The sequence below is a fragment of the Amphibalanus amphitrite genome, unplaced genomic scaffold (assembly GCF_019059575.1).
Source record: "Amphibalanus amphitrite isolate SeventyFive unplaced genomic scaffold, NRLGWU_Aamphi_draft 000145F_arrow, whole genome shotgun sequence".
NCBI lineage: Eukaryota > Metazoa > Arthropoda > Thecostraca > Balanomorpha > Balanidae > Amphibalanus > Amphibalanus amphitrite.
Window position 1 is genome coordinate 693,581 of NW_024881640.1, and position 18,104 is coordinate 711,684.

Here is an 18,104-nt window from a genome sequence, read left to right on the forward strand (position 1 = left end):
ATCGCTATTTTTGCTTTATCAGCTCGTGATATTCGTGTCAAATTGAAAACATTTTGATTTTTAGTTGGACACCAATCATTCCTAGCTCGAAATTTTAGTTACCTTTTGCTTTGTCCTTCACGGTCGCAGCATTTCTTGTCCTTTTACAGATGTTCATTAATGAGTGATATTGTGCCGAACAAATTCGAATATGATGGAATGGTTATAGTTCTGCATACGATATGCAACTTGAAAACTGAGAAGTATTCTAAAAATCTGTCATGGATTTTTCAAATCCATAACTCCTTGTGCTGTTTCAGAATTTGTGCGACTCTTCCCAATGAGAAATCGGTAAAACCACACCAGCCTGAGTCGCAAGACCGTGTATACATACAAAGAAGCCATGGATGACGATTCACAACAAGGTGATATTTCAGTTTTATCAGTGGCTAGGTTTTGTATTTAAACGTTGCTTTTATTTTTGCCTTCTATCGCCAAGTGTAACGAAGCTTGCCTCTCGTGCTAACTGCTAAGATTCATAATGTTGTTTCGTGATTTTCGATGTCGCTGATAATACGTATACGAAGGATGCTTTCTATGCTACCTTAAATAATGATTTTCTACTTTTCTGCTTTCCGTATCAAACTCACGCAAACAATTATCGAACCGCTCCATGCGTGAGGTCTCTCTAGTCGTTATCGTAATACCTAATTCAAGCACGCCCCTGTCTGTGCTCTCACCTGTCTCTGTGACTCCGACCGTCCTCAGATATCTGCCGGGTGTGTCGGTCGGAGGGTAGCATGGACCGGCCGCTCTTCTACCCGTGCATCTGCACGGGCAGCATCAAATACATCCACCAGGAGTGTCTGATCCAGTGGCTGCGCTACAGCCGCAAGGAGTACTGCGAGCTCTGCAACCACCGCTTCTCCTTCACACCCAGTACGTGCGACGGGGCGTGGGTGCAGGTTTGGGGCCGTTCAGATGGGATAAGATGAGGAGGGATAGGATGGGATGATGGGAAGGCATGGGATGATGGGATGGGATGATGTGAAGGATGATGGGATAGGATGATGCGGAAGGCAAGGAGGGAGGGATCGGGAAGTATGGTCCGTAAGGGAATCTCACCCTTCCCTATCGCGACCAGCGGATTCTGTTTCCTACTCACGCCGCACTCAGATTGATCGTTCTGGCTAGACTCAGCTCGCATAACATTTCCCGCGTCGACTCACTGAGTCTTCTCATATCGGACTTAACTACCTCCCTCTCCCTCCATGACTCGACGAATGCCCTCCCCCCTTTTACCCCCCTCACCCCCCCCCCCCCCCTCCCTCCCTTCACAGTCTACTCGCCGGACATGCCGAAGCGCCTGCCACTCGGCGACATCCTCAGTGGCCTCCTGGGCAGCGTGGCCACTGCCGTGCGATTCTGGTTCCACTACACTCTGGTGGCGTTCGCGTGGCTGGGCATCGTGCCGCTGACGGCCTGCAGAATCTACCGGTGTCTGTTCGCCGGGTCGGTCAACTCGATACTGTCACTGCCGCTCGACATGCTCTCCACGTGAGTTTTGGACGGGATTGGGGGGGGGGGGGGATGGACTGATGGAGATACGGTGAGCAAGGGGGGGGGGATGAGACATACGTTGAATCGGAGGCGGGGGGAAAAGTGTACAGTTGTAGGTTATGACACGGAAGGGAAATGGAAGGGACGTGGCTTAGAATTGGAAGTCCGGAGATAATCGGTGATAGCTGATGTTAGTGGACTTAGAATTGTTGTATTGATTGGTTAGGCTAGACTGCAGCAGTGTTTTGGTGGTAGGTAGTAAAAATAGTCATAAGTTGACGTCATGACTGTTATGACGACGTCATAACGACGGGTAGTAAAGTAATCTTGGTCGACGACGGTCAACGTGCTTGATGATCACGTGATTGCCCTCCTCCCCCAGTGAGAACCTGCTGAGCGACAGCCTGCAGGGCTGCCTGGTGGTCACGTGATTGTCCTCCTCCCCCAGTGAGAACCTACTGGTGGTCACGTGATTTCCCCTCCTCCCTCAGTGAAAACCTGCTGAGCGACAGCCTGCAGGGCTGCCTGGTGGTCACGTGCACACTGTGCGCGTTCATCAGTCTGGTGTGGCTGCGGGAGCAGATTCTGCACGGCGGCGGTCCCGACTGGCTCGAGCAGGAGGCCGCTGTCCCGGAGGTAGGACCGCCGTGAGCATGGGAAGGGGACGGATGGAACTCGGACGGAGGGAGATTGGATCTGACAGAGGCTGGAACGTGTAGATGGGAAACGATGGGTTATGGGGTTGTTGTGACCGATCGATGACTAGGTTTTTTGTTGTGCTAGCAGAAATATGTCCTGGAATGGACCATCAGCATGGTTTAGATATGTCATGGACGGAGCAATCTGTGTTTGTAGTGTTACTCTCTGCTCCTGGCATCTGACTGATCTTTGTCCCCCGCCAGGACGACGGTGACCTGGACGGTGTCCCTGGTGACGGCGTCGACCCCGACGACCTGGACCTGCCCGGAGACGAAGCCGACGTGGTGCACGTGGTGCGCCGGGAGGCCGAGGAGGCGGCGGCGGCGGCCGGCGGCGGCGGCGCCGACTGGAACGCCTTCCTGGACCCGGAGCCGCGGCCGGGCGGCGGCGGCGCGGGCGGCGCGGCGGCCGGCGCGGACGATAACAACTGGAACCCGATGGACTGGGACCGCGCCGCCGAGGAACTCACCTGGGAGCGGCTGCTCGGCCTGGACGGTTCGCTGGTGTTCCTGGAACACGTGTTCTGGGTGGTGTCACTCAACACACTCTTCATCCTGGTGTTTGGTGAGTGGGTACTAGGGGTAGGTGACACTCCTAAATATTTGGCGAAACTTTCGGTATCAAATTTACTCCTAGGTCAATGACTTATTTATCTTCATCTTCATCTTGAAGATTTGATTTAAGTTGTGTACATTTGTACATAAATTATTTACATTTTAATTTAATTTAATATACATTTAATTTATGCTTTATAAGCGAGTAGTTGAAGGATTTAAGACTGACTGAAAATGACATACATTTTGAATAGTTTAATCATCGGTGCTGCATAATGGAATTGCAGACTACTGTAAAGGCTAGATAATTCATGATTGTTCTATTCAAACAAGTTATCAGTTTTTCACGGCGCTGACCCACTATCCCACCATCATTAACCTTTCGTTTTTCTCTTGGGGCAGCCTTCTGCCCGTACCACATCGGCCACTTCGCAATCATGGGTTTCCGAGTGCAGGACATGGTAATGTCGTCCCACTTCGAGGGCCTGCTCACCACCCTGGTCGGCTACTGCATCATCGGACTCATGTTCGTGCTGCTGCACACGTTCGCGTCCATCCTCTCCATGAACAGGTGAGAGATAATGTGGAAGCTGACTCATGTAAATTGTGCTGGTATGATTAAACAGTTGGCTAAGTCTGAAGCCATTTCTTTGCTCATGGAATATAGGTATTGATGTTTTTCCGGGCCAATATTTGTATTTATGTGAATATAAGCTATTTTGTTACATATTGCAATAACGAGACATCTTCTGCGCCTGATATATTTGCAAACTGACAGTGACATTGTCTTTCACCCAAAAGCAACGCACATTCACCTCGACTCCCCCCCCCCCCCCCCCGCCAAAACCATCTAACCATCGTCTAATCACACCCACCTTCGTTACTCCGCAGGGCGAAGCGCGTTCTAGGCGTGTGCTACGTGGTGGTCAAGGTATCGATGCTGGCCGTGGTGGAGATTGGCGTGTTCCCGCTGGTTTGTGGATGGTGGCTGGATGTCTGCTCCCTCACACTGCTCGACACGAGTCTACAGGTTAGCGAGGGCCACAGGGTATTCCGTCACATATTAAGAGGCAAAAACAGTATAGGATAATGTGGGATTCAGAAGAATGGTTGGGGAGAATCTTTGCTTAGTCATGTTCACGAACCGCGAAGGTCGTAAAAGAGCATCGTCCAGGTTCAAGTATGCACGTTGATATATGACCACAGCATAACGTAGATGTACGTTATATTTCATGGCTCGTATCGTGTTTTGATATATGTATGCAACTCCGTATCAGTGGCCTACTCTCTCTGGTCCCTGAGGTACGCCTCTGACCGTCTCCCCTTCCCATCCAACAGGACCGTCAGAAGGCGTTCAAGCTGGCTCCGGGTTCGTGCATGTTCCTGCACTGGCTGGTCGGCATGATTTACGTCTTCTACTTCGCCTCGTTCATCCTGCTGCTGAGAGAAGTGCTTCGGCCGGGTGTGCTGTGGTTCCTCAGGAACCTCAACGACCCCGACTTCAACCCCATTCAGGAGGTGAGCGACGCGGGTTTTCAGTTATCGAACAGTGACATTTGTTAACAATAGTCAGTTGATACACGGATGGTACACTAATAAGTAATAAGTAAACGCTTTATTTACCAGCGAAGCGCTCTCGATGTGTGATTAGGATGCCGTAACCAATAACATCCATGACTGGTTAGTATAATATTGTCGCTCACATAATTAGTTATCTTTTTCACTAACATTGCTCAAGCTGCAGGAGAATATGCATAACCAAATCGCAACTATAATTTCCAGCGCATTCACCTCTCCCCGCCCCGTTGGTCATCCCTCAGATGATCCACCTGCCAGTGCTGCGGCACACTCGGCGCTTCATCGCCTCCGTCATCATCTTCGGCACCACGGTGCTGCTGATGCTGTGGCTGCCGGTGCGCTTCATCCAGTACTGCTGGCCAAAGTTCCTGCCCTACAACGTCGCGCTGGTCAAGTGAGTTGCCAGTCGCCGCAGGGAACGAGGCTGAGAGTTGGGCCTAGGACTCGCGAATCGCCGGGGAGGGGGAAGGAGAGACTGAAGGTTAGGTGAGGATGAGGAAGGACTGCATTCATATTTCGTGGGCGATTAGGATGGGTAGGATGATTGCGTGCTGTTGAGGTTAGAACGGTGTCTATAGAAACATCTATAGAAACATCTATAGAAACGCGGAACACGGCATGCAGGGCGGCAGTTTTATCGCTTATTACGTCTTATATAACTTGCATAATGCGATGTCCGTAGCTCCCGCTGATTAGTTACGTAGCTTGCGAACGTGTACGAAGGATTTATCTGATAATTCGAATATCGGATCAAGTTCTTATTAACCCGCGCCCTGCTGGGGGGGGGGGGTGTTTGAACACCCCCCCCCCTTGTGGTTTTTCGCGAATATCTCAAAAACGGCGGCGCGGAGCGCCGCCGTTTTTGGTACACCTTATCATACATCAATTCTACACATGTTGTGAAAATTTCAGACCAAGGTCATTCAAGGTCAGGTCACCAGGTCACTTGAAGTGACCTCACCTCATAAAAACTTTCAATGTCTGTCATAGCTACACCGAGTGACCGATCGCTTTGAAACTTTCAGCGATTGCTAAGAGCAATAGCATGTACAAAATATATATCTCAGAATTTTGATATCGATGACCTAAGGTCAGGTCAATTTTGCGACCTCCCCATTATAAGTCAATGGGAGAAAATTGAAATGCGCCTCTTTTGGATGAAAGACGTTATAAACACTCCCAAACACCGAATTACAAGTGGTTTAGACACACTGAACTTGAAAATGGTGTCCGTGACCCTTGTTTATGCCCTGAGGTCATCTTAGGTCACGAATGGTATCTAACAGTTTTTCGCAAATAACTTTTGATAGAGGCATGCTAGAGCGATGAAAACGCCTTAGATGTGTTCAGCTCGACGATACGGATCGACTGATATGCAACATGACCCTTTCCGGTCAGGTCATGACCTTGACCTGAGGTCAAATTTTCAAGTTGACCTTTCAAGGTCAAGTCATAATGCATTCGATGCGTCTTGACGAGAGGAACACGATGCCGGTAAAAGTAAGCTCGTACAAGGCTTGGGTCAAAAGTTATTGCAGAAAAACTGTTTTCGAAAAAATCGGCTATTTTTGCAGTTTTTGCCCCCTGCAGGCAAAACCGTTGACGTTAGGTCAAATCTGAGAGAATTACTCAGAAAGGGCGTTAATAGGGCTATCGAATGCACTTTTCCGCGGCGCTGTAGCTCTATTGGTTCCCGAGTTATGCGTTGGCTTCTTGGAAATTTTCGACATTCGACCTGGAAATCGGCGAAATTTTGCCTTCAATGACCTCTGGTGACCTGACCTTTGACCTGACCAAAAAATTGACCGAAGTGATTTCGTCATTATTTTTTACTCTCTTTCGAACGCCGCCTTCCGCGTATCGCTACGTGGCCCAGGAGCCGAGTTACAAGGGGGGGTGTTCAAACACCCCCCCCCCCCCAGCAGGGCGTGGAAATCCAGGACCCCCAGCAGGGCGCGGGTTAATAAGGAAACAATGGATTACGTAATGAAGCATTATGAGGCATGTCCTTCTCTGTTTTGATCTCTTTTGTAAAATCACACTTCCTGAAGGTTTGAAAACTTAGAAGGTATTCTTGTACTTTGGACAGAGGTTTTGCTTCTTATCTAACCATTATGGATATTGTTCCTTTCTCACTTTCGGAGACACCGCTCTGACGCTTGATATATCCGCCCGTTATGCCCGGTACCTGTTGTTAACCGTCGCTTTATTTCCCACAGCGAGGGCCCGGTGGTGGAGCCGTCTCTGCAGATTCTCCTACTTCAGGTGTTCCTACCGGCGCTGCTCGAGCAGGGACACACCAAGGTAAGTCGAAGCGGACGTCAAATACGATTAGCTGCTAGATGCCTAGTTACGGTCTGCGGGCTCATACTTGGATGGCGTGTCGTGCCTAAGTCCACATCTTTATCAGTTTTGAGTGATTTTCATGATCAACCTTTTTAGGACCAGGATCTGACACAATCCGTTTAGTCTTATGGAGATCCGAAGCATCCGCATGACTGAATTCAATAACATAACAGTGAGTTGTTATGTCGAAACAGCTGTTCCAGGCATATTCATCTGGTACGTTGATATTGATTAGCTGGTCTGTGCGAGATGAATATAGAAAAATCTCAGTTAACAGGACTCTCGAGTTTATTAAATTAGAAAGCATCGCGCCGTTTCGTTTACTTCACTCAAGAAACTCACCAGACTTGACCTGACATGACCTACCAGACTAGTGTGACCTGACCTGACCTGACCTGACCCGATCTGACTGACCGGTGACCGACCCGGCAGGTGTGGCTGAAGAACCTGGTCCGCTGGTGGTGCGTGGCCGTGGCGCGGGTCACTGACCTCAGGTCCTACCTGCTCGGAGACGTCCAGCTCAATGAACAGGTGAGTCCTAGTCTGATCCAAGGAGAGGAACTGGGTGAATATCTTTGACCATGGAAGTAGTCTGTGGTAGCCAGACTGTTCGTCAAGTGATTGATATATGCAAATTCAATATGGACTCATGACTAGTCACGCATCATTTATTGAAACTTTTAAATATCTGTTCGTATAATACTCATCTATCAATTTCCTTTCCCATCAGGAGGACGACATTGAGCGCGGTAACTACGACGGTCCGCTGCCGCCTCCGCCGCCGCCGCCGCCCCCGCCGCGGGCCGAGCCGAACGGCGTGGCGGGCGGCGCGGCGGGCGGCGGCGGCCTCGGCGCGGCCCACCAGGCGCTGATCCTGCACGATGCGCCGGTGGGCTTCCAGCCCTACAAACGGCCGCAGTGGATGTCCGCTAGGGTAAGGAGTGGGTGTGGTGGTGGGATGTATGTGAGGAGGGGTTGCGAGTGCCTTTGAAGGAAGGCTACGTTGCTTGCTATTTGGCATGCTGAACTCATGAATTCATGTGGTAGGTGCGTGCTGTTTTAGAGGAACGATTTACACGGAAAGCCTTTGCTGCATTTACCTTCTCAACTTTTGGAAGCTAGGTGAAACGCAAATGCCGAATCGTTAGTGCGTGCTGCTGGTTACCTTTGAGATTGGATATGTGCTCCTGATGTCCGTACTGATATGCTGGTATTTTAACCCTGATATTTTAACCCCCAGATCGGCTGTCTGTTCCTGATGCGCTGATAAGTGTCTCGTTTCTGACGTGCTGATATTCTGACCCCCAGATCGGCTGTTTGCTGATACTGATGTGTATCACCCTACTGGTCTCCTCCGTCCTGATGCTGACCGTGCCGGTCTACATCGGCCGCTGCCTGCTGTCCCTCTGGGTCACCGACGGACCCGCCCACGAGCTATACACAGCCGCCTGCGGCCTCTACGCCAGCTGGCTGGCCGTGCGTCTGGCGGTGCTGGCCGCCAGCTGGCTGCCGCTGGGCTGGTCGGGCGTGTACGCCCGGCTCCGGCAGTGGGCGGTGGCGGCGCTGCGCGCTCTGGTGGCGCTCGTGGTGCTGGTCGGAGTGATCCCCCTCTGCTACGGCCTGCTGCTCGAGGTGGTGGTCATTGTACCCATCAGGGTGCCGCTCAACCAGACGCCCGTCTTCTTCGTGTTCCAGGTGAGGGGATCAGAGGGAGGGGAGAGGAATGGGTAGCAAGGAAGGGAAAAGAAGGAAAGCGTACGATTCTTGGAACTTAGTGCGTCTCTGAAGGGGAATTTGAAGACTCGAGAAGATAGTGGTGATAAAACGCACAGCTCATTTTTAAGTAGTGATGTCAATTACAGAAAATCGGAATACCGATACCAAACCAAATACCAACCAAAACCACGGGAAAATACCGAAACCAAACCAACTTGGGAAAATGAGGGAAATACCAACTTTTTACCGATTTCTTAGCCTCTTATACATTAGTGAGGGTTTATGATACCAACAAAATACCAACCAGTATAACGCCTTTTGGGGCGACTAACGGAGCGAGCGAGAGGGTGGGCCTTGCACGTGCGAAATTTCGAGGGGGTACCTCCAACTGACTTGTGCACGGCACCTTACTAACCGATCTCTAGCGATGTGCCAAATTTGAGCACAATCGGCCCAGCCGTTCTCGAGATCTGGAAGCGGCACCCTGCACGTGCGCACGTGCAAAATGGGTTCCAACTGACTTGTACACGGCACCCTACTAACTGGTCCCTAACCGTGTACCAAATTTGAGCGCCATCGGTCCAGCCGTTCTCGAGATCTGGAAACGACCCCTGCACGTGCGCACGTGCAGCAGCACCCCAAATCTGGCACATGGATATGCAGTGCCTAGTGGGTGCCTACCTACATGCCAACTTTCAGCGCAATCGGCCGAGTAGTTACCAAGATATTGCAACAATTACAAAACTGACACCTCTTCGTTTTGCACGTGGCACGTGCATAAGGGGTCACCCACATGCATCGGGAATAGTCCAATACTTGGTAGAAGGAATGAAGCTACCCTACAAAAATTACCGCGTGTAAATCGGTCAAGTGGTTGCTGAGATATAAGCCTCGCAAAAGCGTCCGCACGGCCGGCCGGCCGGCCGGCCGCTCATACTCAGAAATTTCCGTTAATCTAAGGAAAGACTACGCTCGCTTCGCTCGCTCCGTAAACACATTACGATTGAAATACCAAATACCAAGTTGGTATCGGTTTGGTATCGGTATGCCAAAAAGTTGGTATCCGATTGACATCTCTATTTTTAAGCAAGGGTCCTAATGTCTCCTCATGGATTGAAAGTGAGTTATTACGGAGCGAGCGAAGCGAGCGTAGTCTTTCCTTAGAACCAGTATAGCGCCTTTTGGGGCGACTAACGGAGCGAGCGAGGGGGTGAGTCTTGCACGTGCGAAATTTCGAGGGGTACCTCCAACTGACTTGTGCACGGCACCCTACTGACCGGTCTCTAGCGATGTGCCAAATTTGAGCACAATCGGCCCAGCCGTTCTCGAGATCTGGAAGCGGCACCCTGCACGTGCGCACGTGCAAAATGGGTCCCAACTGACTTGTGCACGGCACCTTACTAACTGGTCCCTAACCGTGTACCAAATTTGAGCGGCATCGGTCCAGCCGTTCTCGAGATCTGGAAACGACCCCTGCACGTGCGCACGTGCAGCAGCACCCCAACTCTGGCACATGGATATGCAGTGCCTAGTAGGTGCCTACCTACATGCCAACTTTCAGCGCAATCGGCCAAGTAGTTACCGAGATATTGCAACAATTACTAAACTGGCACCTCTTCGTTTTGCACGTGGCACGTGCATAAGGGGTCACCCACATGCATCGAGGATAGTCTAATACTTGGTAGAAGGAATGAAGCTACCCTACAAAAATTACCGCATGTAAATCGGTCAAGTGGTTGCTGAGATATAAGCCTCGCAAAAGCGTCCGCACGGCCGGCCGGCCGGCCGGCCGGCCGGCCGCTCATACTCAGAAATTTCCGTTATTCTACGTAAGACTCCGCTCGCTTCGCTCGCTCCATAATAACGGAAATTTCTGAGCATGAGCGGCCGGCCGGCCGGCCGGCCATGGTCACGCTTTTGCGAGGCTTATATCTCAGCAACCACTTTTTTTTTGTAGGGTAGCTTCATTCCTTCTACCAAGTATTGGACTATTCCCGATGCATGTGGGTGACCCCTTATGCACGTGCCACGTGCAAAACGAAGAGGTGTCAGTTTGGTAATTGTTGCAATATCTCGGTAACTACTTGGCCGATTGCGCTGAAAGTTGGCATGTAGGTAGGCACCCACAAGGCACTGTATATCCATGTGCCAGAGTTGGGGTGCTGCTGCACGTGCGCACGTGCAGGGGTCGTTTCCAGATCTCGAGAACGGCTCGACCGATTGCGCTCAAATTTGGTACACAGTTAGGGACCGGTTAGTAGGGTGCCGTGCACAAGTCAGTTGGGACCCATTTTGCACGTGCGCACGTGCAGGGTGCCGCTTCCAGATCTCGAGAACGGCTGGGCCGATTGTGCCCAAATTTGGCACATCGCTAGAGACCGGTTAGTAGGGTGCCGTGCACAAGTCAGTTGGAGGTACCCCCTCGCAATTTCGCACGTGCAAGGCCCACCCTCTCGCTCGCTCCGTTAGTCGCCCCAAAAGGCGTTATACTGGTATCGTAGCGTTTCTTTTAAATCATTTATTGAATCATTCATCTATGCATTATGCATAGATGAATGCGCTTTAATTCTGATTGAACTCATTTCGCGTCCGACAGCCGGTTTCTGTAACCGACCTGTCTGTGTGACCGGCAGGACTGGGCACTGGGGGTGCTCTACACCAAGATCACGTGTGCCATCACCATGATGGGCCCCAACTGGTGGCTCAAGGCTGCGCTCGAACAGGTGAGAATAGCGTGCCGACCGTGGCCCGTACCGCTCCTTGTCGACCTGGTACCTGCAGAGTTTCTCAACTCGACAGGTTGAGACTATCCGCTAATTCTTCTTTTTTCTAGCGCTCATCTCACGGTGTCCCCATGTTTTTCATTGAATATTTCCATTTTCCTTACATGCATATCATTGGAGGAGAGAACATTCAGCTGCGTGCAGTACGTCCAATAAACATCCTGTGTCCTCCCCCCTCCCCCTCAGGTGTATCTAAACGGTCTGAGGAACCTCCAATTGCCTCCCGTACTGACCTGCTCCCTCCCTCCCCCCCCCCCCCCAGGTGTATCTGAACGGTCTGAGGAACCTCCAGCTGTGTACCGTACTAACCTATGTTCCCCTCCTCAGGTGTATCTGAACGGCCTGAGGAACCTGCAGCTGCGCGCCGTGCTCATGGACCTGGCTCTGCCGCTGGTGGTTCTACTCGGTCTGGCCCTGGCCGTACCCTATGTACTGGTCCACTCCTTTGTGCCGCTTATCCGTGAGTTACGGGGGATCTATACGGGGAGGGTGGTTTCAATGATTAGTGGGTTAGAGAGAGTCCAGTGGCTGGCGCAATGGTTCGCATTAGTCCTGGGATGGAATACTGAAGGTCGTGCACTTCGCTGGTTGAATTGTTAGAAAGGAGACATAAAAATAATTTTGTTCGCATTTTTATCGTGGAAATCGGTCGCGAATCTAGAGATGTTCGATAACTGGAATGCTGCTGCTGGAATCACATAAGGGAGCCAAGATAGGGTGTAAACAAGTACCAGTTATCGCTTACGCCGATGATGAAGTACTCATAAGCACAGACCCAAACGAACTCCAAGAAATGCTTGATATCGCTTACAACCATAGTTGCTTGTGGCGTTATAGATATAACGTATCAAAAACCAAAATAATGGTCTTTGGCAGGACAGCTCCGGTACAGTGGACGCTTGGCACTGAATCAATAGAGCAAACTGATGAATACACCCACCTAGGAATCATTATGACAACCAGAAGTCCAGCAAAGAGAAGGATAGAAGAATGCATGAAGAAAGCAAGAAGAACATTTTTTGCTAAGTGTAAGAAAGGAATCAACCTCAAAATGGACAATCCGATGTCACACTATACAACATGGAGAATATATGCTGAACCGGTTCTAATTTACAGCCTAGCAGTTACATCCCTTTCACCAACAGATATCATGTACTTGGAAGGAATGCTCATGCGCATTTACCGTCTCATCCAAGGTTTACCAACCAAAACGCAAAAAATGGTGACATATGTGATGTTGGGTGCACCGACATGCACAAGCCTCGTAATGAGAACCGCACTCCAATTCATAGGTTTCCTTCTGAGAGCTGCGAAGGAACACACTCTAACCAGATATATCATCACCCATGGAGCAGTCAATGCTGATCGAACCACGAGTCTTGTGCGCCAATGGGACACATTGCTCCAACATCTGAACTTACCAAGCCTCTCTATTCTGGCTAATCAAAAAATAGACCAACCGCGGACAGCATGGAACAAGTTAGCATCTGCATCAGTGGATCAAAGTATGACAAAAATCATCAGGAACACAGCAGAGAATATGACAAGTTTGTTTTGGCTTTCGCTACTGCCACAAACCGAAAAGTACGAGGCGCCGAAAACATTTTGGCCGGCAAGCAAGTACAGCGCAATTACCAGACAAGCGACACTAACCAAAATTGTCCTACTAACGGGCCACTCTTTGGTGGCCACAAGCATGGTTAGAAGGCACAAAGAAACTGTTGTCTGTCCATTGTGTCGTAATACCATTGAAACTCTGGAACACATGCTCTTTGAATGTGACAAACTGAAGGACGATAGAGTAGCTGCTCAAAAAATATACAAAACTATCTTGAACAGAACGCTACCAGCAGCAGAACTTATCATCATCGCCGATAAGCCACAAAGCTTGATCATCCATTATATCTACCAAGCCCGTGTGCGCAAGGAACTCACTGAGAATATAACCAAGAAGAGTAACTGTTAAAGAGTCCTCCCAACTATGATGTCCTGAAAATTTATATCATCCAGACAGCTAACATAATTGGAAGACGATCAGAAATGATCCTGCATCTACTAGATGGAGTCGACGAAATAAGTCTAAGTAAGTAAGATAACGAGGCTAGCCTTAGGCTGAAGATAAAATTGACATTGAGGAGCATCTGACCGCTCAAAAGATCACTTGCCTTACTGCATTTCATGTGAATATTACGCCATGTACTTTTTTGTAACAATCATAGGCTAAGTGTGCTATGAACCATCAATCGCTGTCTGAAAAGCCATACAATGGAGACCGTATGTACAAATACAAAATACAAATGGCTCTCACGAGACAATATGACATGTCGACTACAGGACGTATAATATTCGCCCCCATGTCTCCCGTTCGCTGACCGCTGCCCCTGTCCGTGCCCTGACCGGCAGTGCCTCCATCGACGGCGCTCTACATGGTGCAGCGGAACATCTACCCGTTCCTGGTGGTGGTCAGCTCGCTGGTTACCATGCTCTGGTTCCAGTACCACCAGTTCCGGAAACTCTACGAACACATCAAAAACGACAAGTGAGTAGAATCGTGTTCTGCATGTCATGCTAAAAGTAAAAATGTGAGTTAAAAACGTAGTGGCAATCTCATAAGTGAGAGGTCTCCGTGACGACTGCGCGGTTCTTGCCTTGAGCGGCGAAAAGTTACGCAGCCGGCAGGATTCGAACCTGCGCGGGGAGACCCCATCAGATTTCGAGTCTGACGCCTTAACCACTCGGCCACGACTGCTTGATGGTGCTCCGCTGACGGTTGTGGAATAGATGTTAAGTAGGGTGGATTTAGTGGTTTGATTGATTGGTAAAAGAGAATGAGATGCATCTTTGCCATGTTGCATAGTTGTAAATCGTCACCGTCCGACAATCTTATTGCCACCTGAGTGTGATGCTCAGCATGTCGAGAGTCAATCTATTAGCTATCACAGACGGTTTCTAGGAAAGCCTTAGCTAATCTAATGCAGTGGAGGGGTTTAGCGCAAACCAAGTGGGGCTCGGTGCTTCCACATCCGTTGCTGACCATCGACCCGTCCCCGTCAGATATCTGGTGGGCCGCCGACTGGTGAACTACGACCCCCAGCGGCAGGAGTCGCGGGCGGCCGCCGCGGCCGCTGCCCAGGCCGCTCCCCAGCCGCCGCAGCCGGCTGCAGCCGAGGAGGCCAGATAAGGACAGTGTCGGGCGGCCGGACCGACTGCTGTGCAGCCGCCCCCGCCCCCGCCCCCGCCCCCGCCCCCGCCCCCGCCAGACACCACATTGGAGGTCGCCGGCCGGAGGATCACGCCTGTTCTGAACGGGCTGATCGCCGGACCGCCGGCGGTGGGTGACGTCATACTTCCAGTGGTTGGGAGTGACGCACTTGATGCAGTGTGACGTCATAGAGCGAAAGGGTGAAGTGGGACATAATCTGCTAGAAAACACTGGCGTGGTGCTACAGAAACGGAGATGACGTCACATCACGTGAGTTCCGCGGCTTATTGTGTCATAGTTCGCCTTTCGAATTACGCGATGTTTTTCGCAGTGACATATTTTGAAACAAAGTTCTACTCTTTGTCGGTTATGAGATACCCAAAACCCATGAACAACAGACTTAAAAAAAAAATCAGCCGGTTCTGCCAGAGACTTGCTATAAGTAAAATCCTCAGGCGTCCAAATCTCACGGCGACTATTACATTGTGCCGTTTATGCTTCGCTAAACAGCATTTCAGTAATATTTAATCTCGACCACTGAAGGAACGACGTGAATAGCTACATTTAAATGGGACGGTAGTGCATTACAGCGAGGGCGTATGGTTTTACACAAGATAAGACGTTCTACGTGTCGTATACCTTCAATAGATGAATCGGGGTTTGACAGGCGATCCTGAGCTGTAAACGTAGTATAATCATCGCAGCCATGTGTCAAACGTGATGAATATATGTGCGGCTTGTCAATGTCCTGGTCTATTGGTATTCTTTCAATGGTGCTCGGCACTTTACGCGTGTTGTACGCCGTCTTGCCATACATAATACAGCCATGTGAAGGTGTCCGCGGCTCATGTGCCTAATATAGTGCGTTCTGTGGTGTGGTCCAGCTGGTGACTCTTCTTCCTTCGCCACGGTGTGATGGGCCCTGCTCCTCAATGTTAGATATCTGTAGTAAGTGGTGTGAAAACGGGGATCTGTGAGGCGAGGAAGACCCCAGGTAGAATCCTGTGCTTGAAGTACAGGGTGTCCCATAAGTTCGTTCTCACATTATATTTGCATGTGAAACAGAGTACATTGCGTTTTGATATATTAATGACCCCTCATTGTGCTCCCCAGTTAATAGGCAAACACATGAATACATGCTGCGGCATGCCAACTGGCAGGTTTGGCTGCTTAGCAGGCTTGAAGTTAGCCCAGACTGAATTGACGTGCGCCGTGAGCTCCTCGAGGCTGGAACAGCGCTTCGCTTCGACGAGCCTCAAGTTCAGTATAACCAACGAATTTTTATGAAATTTTGATCCGATGAGTTGCCTGGCATGTGATCTTCCCACAAACGCCTGTCACAGTCCCCTTGCACTGCTTTTAAGCTTTGCTTGACCTGTGCACTGATGCACTGTCTTGCCTGAAGCTGGGCCTACGACCTTCCGGATGCCATTTTCTCCTCTATAAATGTGTTCATACTCGCGGTTCGAGCTCAGCTTGAAGGCTGAAACTCCTCCTAGATGTTCTTGGGAAAGTATTATGCTTCCCACAGCTGTTTCTGGGACACCAATCGCAACCTGGTCAGCGTCTGGACGCCTATAACCTCACAATACCGTGATCTTGGCCTTTTGCATAGGAACATAACGGGACGGAACGGAGGCCTCCTCCTTCGCCCTTATGGGGTTGTTTTCGGGTTTGGACGGGTGTTTCATCTCGAACGTGGACTAGTTAGTCCAGATGACCTTATTGATGTCCTCAGCCCTCTAGTTGTTTAGCCTCAGGCATAACGAAACTCATGTTTGGCCATTTTAATACGTTTTTGACTGTTTTGAGCCCTCCGGTAAGCAAAGCTTAAGCACCTTTGAGTTATGTACCCCGAAAGAATACTCTTAGACAGCTGGTAATCCATCCTGAAAAGTCTGCTTACCAACTTTCTAGCCCTTTAACCTTTTTGATGGCCACTTTGGCGCCACACAGTTTTGGCCACATGGCTCACTCCTGAGGGCTGACTGGAAAGAGAATAAACTTGCAGTGATTGACTCCCGACAAATCATCGGCGTCACTTGCTGACTGTGCGTCCAGTTAGCGATGGACATTGGCTACAGACTGGTAGGCCTCAATCACCCTCAATCGTCGAGAATGGTCACGTGCTGACTAAATACCGAGAAGTACCCGTATCAGAGACCTTAATGTTGCGGCGTTAGCCGTCTCTGTAGGAAGCGGGCTCTCTAGCAAAAACTATTTTGTCTACAGAAATTAGTTACTGTGGAGCATATTGCTACCAGCCATGGCAACCACGTAAGCTCAGTTACGAACCAATTTCAGCGTGCCTTTAAGCAAGAGAGCCTATAAACGTAAAATTTAGGTGAGAACGAACTTATGGGACACCCTGTATGTTGCATAATACGAGTATGTGTCGGGTTTGTAAACACGTGTAACGATTTTCGGAATGCGTTATTATTCATCACGGAATCCGTGTAATTCAATTATCGGTCTTTGTAGATAAGTATGCCTCTGTGTAATTCAGTAAACGGTCCTTGTAGAAAAGCCTACATATGTGTAATTCAGTGAGCGGTTCCTGTATAGAAACCTGCCTCGGATGTTGCCCCGACGCGAGGGGTACGATATTGTGCTTTCGATGTGAGTTACTGCTCCCCGCTACCGGGCGCAATATGGCGTGGTTAGTGTGTCCCGAACGACCCGGTCTGTTGAGAAGACCGTTCCTAAAGGACCCGAGTGTGCGAAGCTGTGGACGGAAGATGCGGCCTCAAGGAGTAATGTGGAATGTGGATTCAGTGGACTGACCAGCCGTAGACTGAATGTGGATGTGGAACTGGATGATGGGTGTCATTGTGGAACAGACTCGGGTATGGATGTGGTGATGGAAGGGATACGATGTTGGTGACCTGGTGCTATCCTAACCGGCCGTGGTGCAGGGATGAAGAGAACATGTGCTGCACTAAGGGAATCGCTGAACTGTAAGCCGTCACGGCTGTTGTCGAGCGGGTGTCTCTGTGTGTCCTTGGAGTCTCTCGCGTGAACCTTTGCCTGTGAAAACTACCCAGCGCAAGGCTTTCGCCGGCTTCCTATCGTGGCCTCCAGACGTCGTGTTTTGAGTTGCCACAGCGGCCCAGCGGGCTGGTATTATGCCTACGTATTATCCTATTTCGCTCGACGCACTCAAAACATAGCCCCAGCCGATTGACGTGCAGTGGTGCGGTAACTCGTTATACGTTACTGTCGAAACCATAAAACAGCTTACTTGAACTGCATAGCCGCCCCTGCGTAGAGAACAGCCTAAGTTGTATAAGGCGCCCCCGATTTCAAGTGTGACTGAAGGCTGTGTAAATGTGAATCAGCTAAGACTGCGACGAGTGAAAGAGCAGGGTGTCCGTTAGATGAGGGGGTGGTGCCCAGAACTAACTAACCCGTGCCGTCTGTGTATAATATCACGGCTCTCGCTAAGAGGGCACGCCGAGGGGCGATGGGTTTCTCTCGCTGTTCTCGGGTATTAGAGGAGCTATACAGGTGTTTACGTCTGTGGGATACAACAGACTGAGATAGCGCCATGGCTAACCAAGGACATGTAAATACATCGATTTTGAATGGAATTGTGTCTATTCGGGGTGATACGATGACAGTACGGCACGCACTGTGCTGGGATTGGCGGCTATATTTTTATAAGATAGATAGAACATAGAAGATTTG

The 18,104-nt window shown here is 50.1% G+C and overlaps 1 protein-coding gene and 1 non-coding gene across 3 annotated transcripts in view; one reads left to right on the top strand and one right to left on the bottom strand.

Moving 5' to 3' along the window:
• LOC122382720 (E3 ubiquitin-protein ligase MARCHF6-like) overlaps positions 1 to 18,007 on the top strand; it is a 20,767-nt gene extending 2,760 nt beyond the window's left edge. Inside the window, exons 2-18 of one of the 2 annotated variants that reach the window (XM_043368406.1) lie at positions 300 to 404; positions 748 to 918; positions 1,320 to 1,536; positions 2,031 to 2,175; positions 2,442 to 2,802; positions 3,195 to 3,363; positions 3,684 to 3,822; positions 4,131 to 4,310; positions 4,613 to 4,764; positions 6,590 to 6,674; positions 7,149 to 7,247; positions 7,447 to 7,650; positions 8,025 to 8,411; positions 11,066 to 11,155; positions 11,543 to 11,675; positions 13,619 to 13,754; positions 14,270 to 18,007. In XM_043368406.1, coding sequence (XP_043224341.1) covers positions 383 to 404; positions 748 to 918; positions 1,320 to 1,536; positions 2,031 to 2,175; positions 2,442 to 2,802; positions 3,195 to 3,363; positions 3,684 to 3,822; positions 4,131 to 4,310; positions 4,613 to 4,764; positions 6,590 to 6,674; positions 7,149 to 7,247; positions 7,447 to 7,650; positions 8,025 to 8,411; positions 11,066 to 11,155; positions 11,543 to 11,675; positions 13,619 to 13,754; positions 14,270 to 14,396 — 2,817 coding nt within the window. In that variant the 5' untranslated portion in view covers positions 300 to 382 and the 3' untranslated portion in view covers positions 14,397 to 18,007. Of the gene's footprint in view, positions 1 to 44; positions 405 to 747; positions 919 to 1,319; positions 1,537 to 2,030; positions 2,176 to 2,441; positions 2,803 to 3,194; positions 3,364 to 3,683; positions 3,823 to 4,130; positions 4,311 to 4,612; positions 4,765 to 6,589; positions 6,675 to 7,148; positions 7,248 to 7,446; positions 7,651 to 8,024; positions 8,412 to 11,065; positions 11,156 to 11,542; positions 11,676 to 13,618; positions 13,755 to 14,269 lie in introns of those variants that run through there. The other variant, XM_043368405.1, reaches the window with a different exon arrangement.
• Positions 13,883 to 13,964, bottom strand: Trnas-cga. Its single transcript has one exon. It is a non-coding gene; the product is annotated as a tRNA-Ser (tRNA).
• Positions 18,008 to 18,104: the final 97 nt, after the last annotated feature.